This window comes from Equus quagga, chromosome 5 (assembly GCF_021613505.1).
Source record: "Equus quagga isolate Etosha38 chromosome 5, UCLA_HA_Equagga_1.0, whole genome shotgun sequence".
Classification (NCBI taxonomy): domain Eukaryota; kingdom Metazoa; phylum Chordata; class Mammalia; order Perissodactyla; family Equidae; genus Equus; species Equus quagga.
In genome coordinates, this window is record NC_060271.1 from 31,502,892 (window position 1) to 31,517,595 (window position 14,704).

The 14,704-nt window shown below is 46.3% G+C and overlaps 1 protein-coding gene across 3 annotated transcripts; it reads left to right on the top strand.

Moving 5' to 3' along the window:
* The first annotated feature begins 2,647 nt into the window (after positions 1-2,647).
* Positions 2,648-11,436, top strand: ZNF436 (zinc finger protein 436). 3 transcript variants are annotated; one of them, XM_046662611.1, is made up of 4 exons: positions 2,649-3,105; positions 4,417-4,509; positions 5,307-5,433; positions 7,658-11,436. In XM_046662611.1, the coding sequence occupies exons 2-4, from the start codon at positions 4,477-4,479 to the stop codon at positions 8,908-8,910; spliced, it is 1,413 nt and encodes a 470-aa protein (XP_046518567.1). In that variant the 5' UTR covers positions 2,649-3,105; positions 4,417-4,476; the 3' UTR covers positions 8,911-11,436. The 3 variants fall into 3 exon arrangements, with proteins under 3 accessions (XP_046518569.1, XP_046518567.1, XP_046518568.1); XM_046662612.1 differs by lacking the exon at positions 2,649-3,105 and adding an exon at positions 4,199-4,223; XM_046662613.1 differs by lacking the exon at positions 4,417-4,509 and having other exon boundaries at positions 2,648-3,105.
* Positions 11,437-14,704: the final 3,268 nt, after the last annotated feature.

Consider the following 14,704-nt stretch of genomic DNA (forward strand, 5'->3'; position numbering starts at 1 on the left):
GGGCGTATTTGGTGCCTTTTAGAAGGCTAGACAATACTAGTTAAGTTTGTTGTACATTTTTAATGCAACTGTTTACATTTTTGAAAATATTGACTCTCTCCGGAGAAAACCAGCTGAAATGCACGAGATCATACAGAGTGGCCCAGTCCTCTCTGCTCTCTGCCCCTCCTGCAGAGTCAGCCTGCTGTGCTCACCCCAGGCCGCCCCCCAGCTGCACCTCATCATCAGCTTTGCTGATCCACAGCCCAAGGCAGAGACAAACAGGCAGGAAGGCAAGGGGACCTAAGAGACTGTCCCTGCTCTGCTTCCTCCCCCTGCCACTCCACCCCCACACTCTTCCCTCTAGTCATACCCAATCCTGACCATTCTGCAACATGCTCTGTCTTTCACGCCTCCGTGACTTCGCACATGCTGTTCTTGAAGACTGGAATGCTTTCCCTCCCCTCGTTCTCCACCTCCAAGACTCCTACAGGCTTTGCAAGTCAGCTCAGATGTCACCTCCTCGGTGAAGCCTCCTCGCCTACCCCCAGCTGAGCTCGCCCCCTGCTCGGTGCAGACAAGCTAGCTCACCCGTGTAGCAGAGCAGCTGGACTGCAATGACTGTTCACAAGTCAGTGTGTCCCCCATGTCCCCAACTCCCTGTGCTGTGAGGAGGCTTCATCTCTGCTCCTAGCAGGGGTGAAAAGCCTGAGTCACTCCGATCTTTTTGATGTTCCTGGTATATTTGACAATGAAGCGATGACAAAGCAAGATCACAAACATTGAGGCATGTTTTTCAATGTGAACAAATTAATGCTCCTAATACCAAAAATTACAACATAATTGTGCTGCTCACAAGGTAATTATAGGATTTATTAAAATATAATTTATAGTGCTCCACAGGCACAGTGGTCGGTTAATAAGAAACAAGTTTACGCATCAGCAAGGAGGGTCTTGGGTCAAATTGGTCAGTAGATCCGACATAACATATAACGCTATTTGGAGATGATGTCAGAAGCCTAAACTGGAGACCGTGGCCGAATGGTTCCCCCGGCCCCTCTCCCCAGTGATAGGCTGTGTTGCTGCCTCTGCACTCAGTAGGTGCTCACTGTTTGCTGAACGATAGGAACAAATACAGCTTTCCCAGTTGGTTATTGAAAACTCATGCACAATAAGTATTCCTGAGAAACTATGAAGTCCTGAACAATGGGGCAGGAAGCCACCTCCTCCTCCAGTGACCCCAGCCCTCAGGGTCCAGCTGAAGGCTGCAACAGGAAGCCCCTCACCCACGGTCTTTCCTCCCCCTCTTCCCTACTACCCTCCCCCCACCCCCAGCCAGGGGCACCAAACGCAGTCCGCTTCCCATCCACTCTCTGCCTCTCTTCTCCACTCTCGGGAGGGTCCCAGGTGAAGAGAGAGAAAAGCACTTAGAGAAGGAGGCAAGCAGCCAAGCTGGGCTTAGAGAGGCGTCCTGCCCCCAGGCAGGCCTGAGGAAGAAAAGAAACAGCGAGAGGACAAAGGAGGGCTTAAAGCACAGGAACAAGGGGGAGAAAAGGCCCGAGAAAGTTTACAAAGCAATCTGTCAGAGAAGGACTGAAAAGGGAGGCCCGCTGGGCTGACGGGCCGAGGCACTCGCCTCACCTTAGGCGCGCTTGGAAACCTGCAATTACTTAGCCGAAGTCTGAACCAATCCCCCTCCTCCTCGTCCCAGATTTCCCTGAGCGTGAAGCCTCAGTTCGCTGGGTCTCTGGCAGCCCCAAATACCTCTGCTCAACTGGGCTCAAAACACCATTCGCTTGAACCCACCAAACTGGCCCAACTCCCAGATCCCTCTGAATTTCTAGCCGAAGCACTATGTGAGGAAAAGGTCACCAGCAGATCCTCACAGCTATGGCGCCGCTCTGACTTCCCAGACTTTCAGAGCCAGTGAAAACACCCACAGGCCTCTCTGGAAGTCTCCCCTGCTGCGAAAGGCAGGATTGATAATAATAACAGTTATCTGAGTGCCTATCCCGTGTGGAGCGCTTTGAGTCATCTCACTTAGTGCTCACCATCGCCTTGGGTATGGTTACCCCATTTTACAGAAAAAGAAATGGGCCTGGAGAGGTTAAATGGCTTTCCAAAGGATACACAGCCTAGATTCCAACCAAGTCTGTCTGCCCTTGCTGCCCACACTCTCCCCATTAGGGACACTGCCTCTTGGGAACCCTCTACGATTCCATTTTTTGTGGTACCCGCATCAATTTTAGATGGGGTAGGACGGTACAATTCTGTGCTATCTAAAGAATTCCTAGCCTCACAGTTGGGCGTGAGGAGTGGGAGAGTTTGCCTCATGGCTGGGTAGGGTCCTAGTTCTTTTTAGACACTTGAGTAATTTAACCATAAATAACTGGGCACTGGGAACAGGACACTCACTAATAAAAGCATAGCCTGGAGTCATGTTCGATAAAAAAAATTCAAGTCACTGAGTGGGTGGATGTATCTGCCAAACAAAAGAAAAGCCCCTTTCCCAGCCCAAGCAGAGAAGTCTCCTGTACAGTTAAGAGACAACAGGCTTCTGGGCACGTAGCCAAGGTTCTGGGGATATTTATAACTTGAAGAGGGTGGGAGTCCCTAATAAGCTGCTATATTCTTTTTCCATCACTTCCCTCTCCAAGGCTACAGCGAGCTCAGAGCTCTTCCCCACGCAGAATGCCTGCTTTCCCCAGTCCTCGGCTTCCATTGTCTAATTTTCTCATCCTGGCTGGGGAAAGGAAAGGCTGCAAGTCCTTCCGTTCGGAGGAACTCCAATTGAATGCAGCTTAGCTGCTGGTGGTGTTTCTTGGCTAGCTGCTGTGCTCTCAGGGATCTGCCTATGAGCCTGTGGTTTCTCTGAGTTGCCTAAGAGTCTGAGGTCTCGGGAATCTGCGAGTCTTTGGGATCTGCCTACGATCTCTGGGCTTTGCCTGCAAGTCTACGGATTGGAGAGCTACCTGCAGGTCTGAGATATCCGGGATCTGCCAGAGATCTCTAGAACCTTTCCGAACGCCTTAAGTCTCAGAGAACTCTGCCTGCGGATTTGGAATCTGTTCGAGGCCTCTCGGATCTTGGAGCCGCTGATCCAGCGGATTTTTTGCGGGCCAGGTGGTAAGTCTGTTGGTTCCCAACTCGGGTTTTCGGCTTCCTACCTCCAGCCGGTCAGGAACTGCTAACATCCCAAGGGCCCGCCCGGCTCAGGCCCTCAGAGGCGCACGATCCCAGCGGTGCGGGAGGCCACCAAGAACCCTTTAAGCAGACAACCCCTCAGGGATGATAAGGACAGCCCGTCCCAGCGCGGGGGCTGGCGCGCTCCTCCTTACGCGCCCTATCCCCCACCCTCGCTTCTGATTGCCCTTAGGGTCCCCCCTCCCCCTGCCCCACGCTGGGTGCAACTCAGCCCACTCCTCAAGGGGCGCCCTCTTTAGAAGGACGCAGTCGGACGCGCCTATAGGGTTAACAGCGATGGAGCCCGGACACAGCCTGGCCCAGCCGCTGACCGCACTCGCTCGCAGCGGGCCTTGCGGGGCCTCCTGGGAGTTGTAGTCTGCGTAGCGGGGAGCCAACGCCGCAGGCGCTGCCGGGAGATGTAGTGCATGGGCGGAGCTCAAAGTTCCAGCGCGGCCGCTGAGTCTCCCCCTGGGGAGTGGGCGGCTGCCGCTTTCCTCTCAGGCCTGGGCTGCCAAATGAGAGCTAATCCTAGCGGAACCCAACACAGGCCAGCGCCTAAATTAGGCCCGATGTCGCAGTTTAGGTCCGACTCAAGATAAGCTTCTAGTGAGGAGAGGAGAAGCAGGGCAACCGCCCTGGGTTAATCGGGCTGTGGTCTCCAAGAGAAGAAAGCAGCAGATACTCTGCCCTAGCTAGGAGGACGCGCTTCTTTCTTCACCCTTTTGTTCTTTTCCCTCTTTGGCTTTTGGCCTCCGACTGGCCTTTGTACGCCGGTACGGAACTCCAACTCCCGGCAGGCCATGGGGGCGGGCGCAAGCGTGGTAAAGGGGCTCAGCCGTGCTACAAGAGGCGGGCCTAGTGTTCGGCATCTAATTGGCAGAGCGTTTTCCGAGCTTTGCTCGCTGATTGGCTGAGGCAGCTGCCGGAAAGGGCCCAGCCTCGAGCTGAGGCGTTCTGAAGAGCGGAGGCGTTCTGTGGGCTGGGTTGAGAGCCTCCTCCCTGAGACAGCATCTGCTTGACCCCGGCCCTGGGAGGGACCGAGCCAGGGGGCTGTCTCAGTAAACTCCGGCATTGCCTGCACCCCATGGTGGCGGAGACACAGAGGGCGGGTGGCGCTCGAGGGTCAGGGAGGAGAGTGACCCAGCCCGGGTCCAGGGCCCTCCCCACCCGCCTGGCGGCCAGAACTCCAGCCCTGGGGAGTGGGCAGGGCCTGTTTTCTGTGCCTCACGCCCTGCTTTTCGCCTCCTCTAGCGCTGTCTGCTAGCTGCTTTTCCTGCTCTCTCTCCCGGGAGGCGGATCATTGAGCCCGAGATGGCAGCCACCCTGCTCATGGCTGGGTCCCAGGTAAGCCGGGGGTGGCTTCTCGGACCCTGCCTCTGCTTACCCATCTCGTCCCGGCGTTTCTTTGCTCTCCAAATCCCGATGGGAAATTCCCTGGAGTTAGTAATTCGCTCGCTTCGGTATTCTGCCTCCAGGGACCCAGTACCAGGCCAGTACAGCCACAGACATTTATTGAACACCTGCTGTATGCCTTTAAATAATGGGGAGACAAAAGATGGATGAAACTGGCCCGGGCTTTCCCCGCCTGCTATAATCTGTAGGGAGACAGACGCATCTAGTAAGCCGTGATACAACGTGATAACATTTGCCATGGAGCAAAGTTGTGGTGGTGTGGGAACCAAGAAGTGGGAGTGATTAATTCTATCTGAGGGGTCCAAGGGAGGAGTGGAGCAAAGCAGAGGGATGTGGGGCATTGAAGAACAGTTGGTACTGGAACAGGGCCTTAAAGAATAGCAGGATTTCACTAGTCTGAGAAAGATATTCCAGGTAAAGAGGAACATTGTGAGTAAAGGTATGGAGTGATGTAGCTGCTAAATGTGTTCTGAGAAATATATGACGAGGAGAAGATTCCAGAGTAGGGCAGGGATATCAGGTTATGAGGCCAGAGCAGTCAGCTTGTAAATTGCTCCCTTCTTTACCCCATCTCTTTTTTGCTTGTTTCTTTCTTCTTTGGACTCCCCAGATCAGATTTAATACCTTTTGCTTCCTCAACAATTCTAGCCATGTGTCTAATTTCAAGAAGAAAAGCTGGTACGAGCCTCCTAGATACCAGGTAATGAGGAAGCATTGTGTGATTTCAGGCACCTGTGACATTTGAAGACATGGCCATGTACCTCACCCGGGAGGAGTGGAGACCTCTGGACCCTACACAACGGGACCTTTACAGGGATGTTATGCAGGAGAATTATGGAAACGTTGTCTCTTTAGGTAAGTAAAGATTCTCCACCTTTCTTCAACCCACGTTTTTGAGACTGTGTCAAAAATGGCTTAGTTCTTTCAACACAACTTAGTAGTTTGATTTTTTTAAAGCGCTTACTTGGATATTGGCCTGAGTGGAGTCCTCAGGCAAATCTTTGAGTGTGGAAACATCAAGGTCATGTTGTCTAAAAGGAAAGAATGTTTCTGCACATGTTAGAAACGTTCAGATTTCTTGGGCCCTGAGTCATTTGCCGTTCTCCAGCCTGTTTGTACAGATCACTGACCAAACAGGTCTGACATAATGGTGCTTGCCAGGATATAAATGCCCCTGTAAACAGCGCTTTTACTAGAAGATGAGGGGGTTCAGACCCAGGTTCATGGGAGGGCAAAAGCCACCTCTTTGTGTTTGTTTTGGCTTCAGAGCCCCAGCTTTGCCTGAGGTCCTTTATTTACGTGGAGTAGGTACTTGTCTAGAGATGTTTCAGAGTTGATCATACATTTTGAGTGTGTCAGATGTTGTTCCAGGAGAATCTTGAACTAAATGAGATCACAAATTCTATTAGAGAGGGAAGCTAATTTTTTTGATCATCTGCAAACTTGTCTTTTGCCTATCCTTTCATCTGGGTGTAACTAGAATAGACAGTTAACTTCTTGAGCTGAACAGTCTTTGACTCACTTTATCTCCTGTTAGGACTTGACAGAAGTTAGCAACCATGGATGTTCACTGGGTCATCTGTCACTCATTAGGACTAATCCTTTTTCTGAGATCTTTATTCCTATAGCCTTTTCCAGGACAAAAGGCGACTGTGAAGGATTTTCTTTTTAACTTGAGCGCTCTCTGGTGTCCCAACTTTCTTGGATCCTTCCTTTAGAAAAGCAACTAGAAATGAAGTTATCTACCTAGATCTATTGCAGTCTGTAACCCAAATATTCCCTTCAATCCAACAAAAACAAGAAATGAGACTCTTAAAGAAATGTGAATTTATATGTGTATGGTCCAGCCCAAGGAGCATTTGTTAGAAGGATGGAAGCATGGAAGCACCAAAAAAAAAAAAGAGAAAAAAAAGTTTCTTGCCCAGATAAATTCAGGAGTGGGTTAAATAATGTTTACAAAGTTCCTTTACTTCAAGAGTCTTCAGACTCTTTAATGTGTTATGAGGCATTGTGAATTTCTAAGAAGAGGGACCCTTTTCTCCCAGCATACCTAGTAACCTCTTTCTGAAGAGTGTACCAAGAAACACAGCTTGTAAAATGCAGTGTCTGGTAGAAAGTCTCTTGTAGACAGTGGTTGTGTATTTTGATTTTCATTTAAAGACTGTACTTAGTCAATGCCAAGAATGTTCTGAGCCAGGTATCTTTTTTGCCTTCTCCAGCCTTGCCACCTCTATTTTCAATAAAAAGCCACTGGAAAGTAGCAAGTAACATTTGGCAGTCACTTTACCTGTCAACTAAGACTTGGTATAGGGGCCAGCCCCTTGGCTGAGTGGTTGGGTTCATGTGCTCCGCTTCGGCAGCCCCAGGTTTTGCTGGTTCGGATCCTGGGCACGGAGATGACACCACTCATCAGGCCACGCTGAGGCGATGTCCCACATGCCACAACTGGAAGGACTCACAACTAAAATATACAACTATGAACTGGGGGGATTTGGGGAGAAAGAGCAGGAAAAAAAAAAAAGATTGGCAATAGTTGTTAGCTCAGGTGCCAATCTTTAAAAAGAAAAAAAAGACTTAGTATAGATCGATAAAGATTCATTTTTCTCTGTGCTAACCCAGTAGGTTCTTAGTAAATATCATATAATAGTAATGATGAAGGCTTGACAAGAACATATACATACACACACATGCATTCACACAAAAGATATCTAGGCTCTTGGCTTTTAGAGATTCTAACTTAGAGTCTCTTCTATTTTCTATCTCTGGTTGTCTTCTTCTTTCAAAACCAGGAAGATATACAATTTTCATAAAGAACCATTTTAACTGTAATGATACAGAGCATGAACTTTTATTAGACATGCCTGGATTTGAATCCTAGTTCCACCATTACCACTAAATGACCTTTTGCAAGTCACTCCTTGGGTCTTGGATTTCTCATTCATAAAGTGGAAATCATCATAATGCCTCACTCTCAGGGTGGTTGAAATAATTCATGTAAAGAACTTAGCACAGTGCCTGGCACACAGTAGGTAATTTTTTGTGTGTATTTACCAGTATTATTATTTACCCTTTGTTACAGATTTTGAGATCAGGAGTGAGAATGAAGTGAATCCAAAACAAGAGATTAGTGAAGATGTGGAATTTGGGACCACATCTGAAAGACCTGTTGAGAATACTGAGGAAAATCCCGAAAGTGAAGAGGCCTTTGAAAGCAGGGATAGAGCAGAAAGACAATGGGGAGATCTAACAGCAGAAGAGTGGGTAAGCTATCCTCTCCAACAAGTCACCGATCTGCTTGTCCACAAAGAAGTCCACACAGGCATCCGATATCACATATGTTCTCATTGTGGAAAGGCTTTCAGTCAGATCTCAGACCTTAATCGACATCAGAAAACCCACACTGGAGACAGACCCTATAAGTGTTATGAATGTGGAAAGGGCTTCAGTCGGAGTTCACACCTTATTCAGCATCAAAGAACACACACCGGGGAGAGGCCCTATGACTGTAATGAGTGTGGGAAAAGTTTTGGAAGAAGCTCCCACCTCATTCAGCATCAGACAATCCACACTGGAGAAAAGCCCCACAAATGTAACGAGTGTGGGAAAAGTTTCTGCCGGCTGTCTCACCTAATCCAGCACCAAAGGACCCACAGTGGGGAGAAACCCTATGAGTGTGAGGAGTGTGGGAAAAGCTTCAGCCGGAGCTCTCACCTAGCTCAGCACCAGAGGACCCACACAGGCGAGAAGCCTTACGAGTGTAACGAATGTGGGCGAGGCTTCAGTGAGAGATCTGATCTCATCAAACACTATCGAGTCCACACGGGGGAGAGGCCCTACAAGTGTGATGAGTGTGGGAAGAATTTCAGTCAGAACTCTGACCTTGTGCGCCATCGCCGAGCCCACACGGGAGAAAAGCCGTACCACTGTAATGAATGTGGGGAGAATTTCAGCCGCATCTCACACTTGGTTCAGCACCAGAGAACCCACACGGGGGAAAAGCCATATGAATGTAATGCTTGTGGGAAAAGCTTCAGCCGAAGCTCTCATCTCATCACACACCAGAAGATTCACACTGGAGAGAAGCCCTACGAGTGCAATGAGTGTTGGCGAAGCTTTGGTGAAAGGTCAGATCTAATTAAACACCAGAGAACCCACACAGGAGAGAAGCCCTATGAGTGTGTGCAGTGCGGAAAAGGTTTCACCCAGAGCTCCAACCTCATCACTCATCAAAGGGTTCACACAGGAGAGAAGCCTTATGAATGTACCGAATGTGAGAAGAGTTTCAGCCGGAGCTCAGCTCTTATTAAACATAAGAGAGTTCACACCGACTAAGTCCTGTAATTATGATGACTGAGAAATGATTCATTTGAAGGTACAATTTTATTGATATCAAAGAGCTCTCTCAAGACAGCTCTCTCTCGGAGCTGCTTTTACCATACTGAGTTTCCTTGTTGTGGGCCACAGTTTAAAACGTCAAAGAAGACAAGCCACTTGAAATTCTGACCCACAGCTTTGGGAATGTTATCCGCTCCTCCAAAATAGTGATTTTTATTCACTCGAATTACTTCCTCAAAATCAGCCCCACGGGTAACTGGAAATCTGAAGACCAGGAGATGAATGATGATAAATTCTCAGGCCTGGAAATGGAGTAAATCTTTAAAAGTTCTTTCTCCTATCCTTGGCCCAGAGAACTATGCTAGGGGAAATATTGGACTGTGATAGGGTGGTCACAGCTGCTTTGGAAAAAGAAGCCAGAGACTTGGCCTGAATTGCCACACCTATTCACTCACCATGGTAGTTTGGTACACACATCTTCCCCTTCAAAGGGCTGTTTCCTTGAGTTGCTCATGCGTTTGTATCTTCCTGTCTTCCTGAGAGCAGGATTCTTCTGCACAATGAAGGCAATGATCATAACTTTTCTCCTCATTGTTTCTAATTAACTTTTTTAAAGCTTGCATCTTTGTGAAAGCTAACTGAAGATACAGATTGAAACAAAAAATGAGATACAGGTTTGGGGACCAAGGACTCATCAGCGGTGGTGACTTTAGCAAGAGATGTCCACTGTTGTTATTGCCATTAATCATAATTTATTAATTTTCTTTGGGGATCACTGTAGGGAACATTGTAGGGAAAATATCTTCAAGGAAAGATAGGACCATAAGTGATGATGGAGTGTAAGTGGAATTGACCACTTCAGGGAAGGAGGCACAGAGTCCCTTCCCAAGGAACACAGGCCATTTCTGTGTTCTTTCCCCTCTACCCTTTAAGATCAATTCTCCCTATACTGCTAACTCTCGAATTTGATAAGGGCCACATCCCAGTGTTTATCTTAGCTTGCGTAAGGGCATGTGTATGTACAGTAAAATGTGTGTTCCTGTGGTTTTTCCAATAGCAGAAACTGAATTCACACAGAATTAGCATGTTCTTGGGTGATGTTGATCATGTGACAGAACTACTCACGTAACTCCAATATGAGAAGTGTCCTTTGTTTTCATTCTTTATGAAAAAAAATTTCAACAGTAGTGCTCTAGTGTGCCCTCTCCTGTAAGATCTGTGTTTGTACTGAACTAAGCACTTGTTTATATGTATCAGTCGATTGTGGGAGATATGACCAAATAGGCTGATTGTCCTGTTCTCAGACTGAATTATCTTCTCTTCGGCCTAGTCACAAGGACTTAATAAACCTAGATAGGAATGTATTTCAATCCTTCCAGCCTACACATATAAGTGGTTAAAGTAAGAGTTGAACCAATTTAAACCCAGTAGTGTCAGTTTTCCTTATCACAGCCCAAATAGAAATTAAGAAATACCCCAAATGTTGATGGTTATCCAAGCATCTGGAGATGGGAGAAGGAAAGAATTTGATGCCCAGGAGATGGGACTGGAGTAAGGATTTTTTTTTTTTTTTTTTTTTTTTTGCGCGTGCCCCACGTTATTTCTACTGTGCTTTATTGTGAGTGTTGTAACATTTGAAGAATACTTTTGCCATAGCTCTTTGGTACTTGGTGTTAAAGGAACCAGTGGTCTCTCTTGGGTGGTGTACTCTAGTGAGTTATTAGGACCCACGGCTATGTGGGACTGCATCCCTTGCAAATAACACAACCCCGAAAGTAACAAAATAAAAAACCACTCCACCAAGGAGGTTTCTTTATGTTGCCACTCCTATTTAAAGACAAACTTGGGCAGGGAGCATGTTTTCTGTTCTATACAAAATCTAGCTGACTGTGGGTATTCCTATTTTAATTGTTGAGTGACTTACATGTTCTTGATGACTAAACTCAAATATGTCTTCTCGTATCAGTGTTGCTGATGGTTGCAGTGAATATCAGAGTTCTCCTGTTGTTTCTGTATGCCACTATGGGCATGAGCTTTGGAGTGGCCGTGGGAGACACCGTCTCCATGACCCAACTGTATTTCATCCCCTTTTCCTTCCCTACTCTCCTGCCCCACCCTAGCCTGTTCCTGCTGCTGCTTTTGGCTTCTAAATGCCCCAGCCATCTCTCCATACATCTACACTCCAGCTGAGAAGTTAAGAGGGCTAGGGCCAGACCAGCTCACTCTCCTCTCTTTCTGCCAGTTGCTGCCCATTTGCTGTGCTGAACTTTGTGTAGAAGTCATGCATTGGACTCTCTTTGCTAATGCTTTTTGCATGCCTTCTGCTCCCAAGTCGCTGCTGCTTCTGCACATCCCCTGAACACTTTGTGCCTGTTTTCTATGGTTGTGGAGAGTGAGTGAACAAGTAAGTATGTAGAGCAGTTTTCCTTATGGTATTGGTCACAGTTATCCTAGTGTCTATCTACATCTGTATTATTCTAATAATATTCTATAATTAAAAGTATAATTTTTAAAATCAAAAAACTGAGAATTATTTTAGTAATCCAGCACTGGTTCATAAAATGTCTTTTCATCAGATTCATTAAAATTGGGCACAATTGTCTTTACACGGATGCATTTGTACAGATGTTCTTGTGGAAATTTGGAAGTACAGTGTGTCTTCACACATTAGTGGGCTCTCTGGATATTGCCATATTTTGGGGAGATGCAAAAACTGGACAGTTTCCTATGAATATTAGGCTGGAGGCAAAGCAATGTGGAAATATTTGGTATGGGTGATTCATTGGCTTTGGAGAATGAAAAAAAAAGACAACAACAGAAAACAACCACATCCAAGAAGAAAAATGAGAGGAGGCCTTGTTGCTTTAAGGAGATTGTTTTTGAGTATCTGTTAAGAGTACTAAAACAATTTCTACGGAGCTGGTATTGGGATCCCAGAACAGAGATACTCTTAGAAACAGTCAAAAGCTCTCTATTCATGACATAATTGCACAGTCTGCCTAAGGCAGTGATTTGATTCTGTGCTACCAGGGTGTGGCCACAATTTTCAAATTACTTACAAGTAATTTTCTCTTATGAAGCCCTTTTTTTAAATGGAGAGCCAGTCTAGGCAGAGGTGGGTAGTGGAAGAGCTTTAAATTGGGAAAAAATGCAAATAGCAAAGAAAAAATTTCATTAACCCAATAGCCAAGACTTGGAAAAGAAAAAGATATTATCAAAACATTTTTTAAAACTCTTTTTCTCCTTTCTACATGTTCAGCATTTTTTATTTCTTGAGAAGGAAAGTTCAAGGAAAATGCTGATTCATCTGGAGAAATTCACCTGCAGCCTCCCCTCTAAGGGTATTTGATATGTTAATATTTCACCATTGTTATAAGGGTAGCAGGTTTCCTTCTGTGTGAGCTGTTCTCTAGGAGGCTAACAGTTGGTAGCGCTGTGCTTCCAGGCCATTAGGACACCACTGAGCGCACTGAAATGATAATTTGTTAAATGGTTCCCTAGTGTTTCAAAAGTTAGTGTTGTTCGAAAAGGAGTTCCTGTGCCCTGGGAGAAAGGGACTCTTTGAAGCCTTGGTTAGATGCCCATCTCTGCCGAGGAGTAGCAGGCTTGGCCTCTTATCTACAGGAGACTTCAAGATAAAAGGTCGTTAGTGGAAAACAATTGGGGAGTAAAATTAATAGAAGAAAACTACCCTGTAATGACCTAAAATTGTTTTGTAGCTAATCCTGTTGTATTATCTGTTTTCCTGAATGCTTGTGTCATTTTCAGCTTCTCCAAAAGTGGTTTTGTTTTTCCTTCTGGGAGAGATTGAGGCCGATGACATCAGAATCTCACTTTGAGTTTCACACCATCCCCTCCAGCTGCCTTGTGAACGTCTCCACTTGCAAATTACCCCCAGGCACCTTGAAATCCAACCCCACGCTGAATTGACCTGACCACTTTTTTCCACTACTGCCCGCCTGCTTCTCCTGCATTTCCTAACTCCATCATTGCCTAGGTATCCAAGCTAGAAAATTGCCTATCGTACTGGACAACAACTGCTCCTTTGGCCATCCTCCCAAAATCAACAATATAAGTAAAAATAATGAAAATTAATTGAATAATTAGTGATTCAGTCATGATCATACCACCTCCTAAATATTTCTCCAATCTGCTTAGCTCTCTCTCTATTACCATCACTTACCCTGAGACTTTGGGCAAGTTACTTTGCTTTTCTGTTCCTTGGATTTCCCATCCATAAAATGGGGATAATTGTATCTGCCTCACCGATTTGCAAAGATTAAATGAGTTAATGAGGCTCAAAACATTAGCTGCAATTATTCAGGCCATCAGCAAGCCACACCTCGGCTCGTGAAACAACCTCCTAACGAATCTCCTCGGTTCTATTTTCAACTCCTTTTGGTCTGTTCTCCCTTGCCGCAGCTAGAATGATCTTTCTGAAGGGCAAATCCCTTTGTGCTGCTCTTCTGTGTCAAACCTTCTCATGCTTCCCATTGCCAGCAGCACACGGTGAAACTGCTTCAGTGTGATTCATGAGGAGGTCGTCATCTGGCCTCTGCTGCCCTCCTCGGCTTCAGTTCTCTGCACCTGCAGCACTCTCCAGGCTGCATGTCTCTCCACTCTTCTGGTCAACTCCTGCTCTTCCTTCAGGTCTCATACCTAACCTGTTCTAAGAAACCTTTCCCGATCCCACAAGAGTGGGTCAGGTGTTCCTTTTCAGGGTTCCTTGGGTTCAGCCCAATTAAAGTGCTTTATCCCTGTTTTGTAATTGCTTGTTTCCTTTTTCATCTCCTCCATTAGACTTTGTTATCCTTGAAGAAGTCACTGTGTCTTGCTCACCCTTGTACCTTCAACCCTTGGCACAATTTGACTTAGAGTAGGCAAGCAACACGTATTTCTTGGATAAATGAGAGAAGGATATGTATAAACTTCATTCTCTTCAGCAGGGCTGGTGAATTCATTTCTTATTTGTCACCACACAAGCTACTCATAAAAGAACTGTAGAAATTCTGTCATTGTGTATCTGTGGGGCCTTATGCAAGAGGAAGAAGGCTCCCAGAGTCAATGTGACCCATCTAAGACACTGCCCCCACCCCCGCCCCAGGTGAAGCTGGGATAAAGACACCCTCACAGCTCCTGTAGTTGAGGAACCACTGTCATCTTTGGAGGGTTATCTAGGAATAGACTCTGACAACTTTGCAGACGTGTTGCAAGGCAGACGCTCAATACAGGGAGCTTGGGCAGGATTCTAAGCTCCCTGCTCTAGATTGGGCATTTGGTCAATCTCTGAATTCTCCAAGCTGAGCATATAAACCAATAGTTATTGAGGCTGGCCCCATGGCCAAGTGGTTAAGTTCGTGCGCTCCACTTCAGTGGCCCAGGGTTTTCCCAGTTTGAATCCTGGGCGTGGACATGGCACTGCTCATCAGGCCATGCTGAGGCAGCGTCCCACATAGCACAACCAGAAGGACCTATAACTAGAATCAACAACTATGTACTGGGGAGCTTTGAGGAAGAAGACGAAACAAACAAAACAAAAAAACCCCAATAGTTTTAATAGTATTAATATTTTGAGGAGGATCCAGATTCCTTTGAGAACCTAATGAAAGTTTTAGATCCTTTGTTTTTATTGAGTTTTGAGAGTTTTTTATATATTTTGGATACAAGTCCTTTATCAGGTATATGTTTCGCAAATATTTCTCCATCTTTAGCTTGTCTTTTCACTCTTAATAGTGTCTTTCAAAGAACCCAGGTTTTAAAGTTTGATGTCCAGTTTTCTGATAGGATTTTT

Coding starts and splice junctions, on each gene's coding strand:
- ZNF436 (XM_046662611.1), top strand. CDS start 4,477: ATGGCAGCCACCCTGCTCATGGCTGGGTCCCAG. Junction 4,510..5,306: donor TGCTCATGGCTGGGTCCCAG/GTAAGCCGGGGG, acceptor GTGTGATTTCAG/GCACCTGTGACATTTGAAGA. Junction 5,434..7,657: donor TGGAAACGTTGTCTCTTTAG/GTAAGTAAAGAT, acceptor CCTTTGTTACAG/ATTTTGAGATCAGGAGTGAG.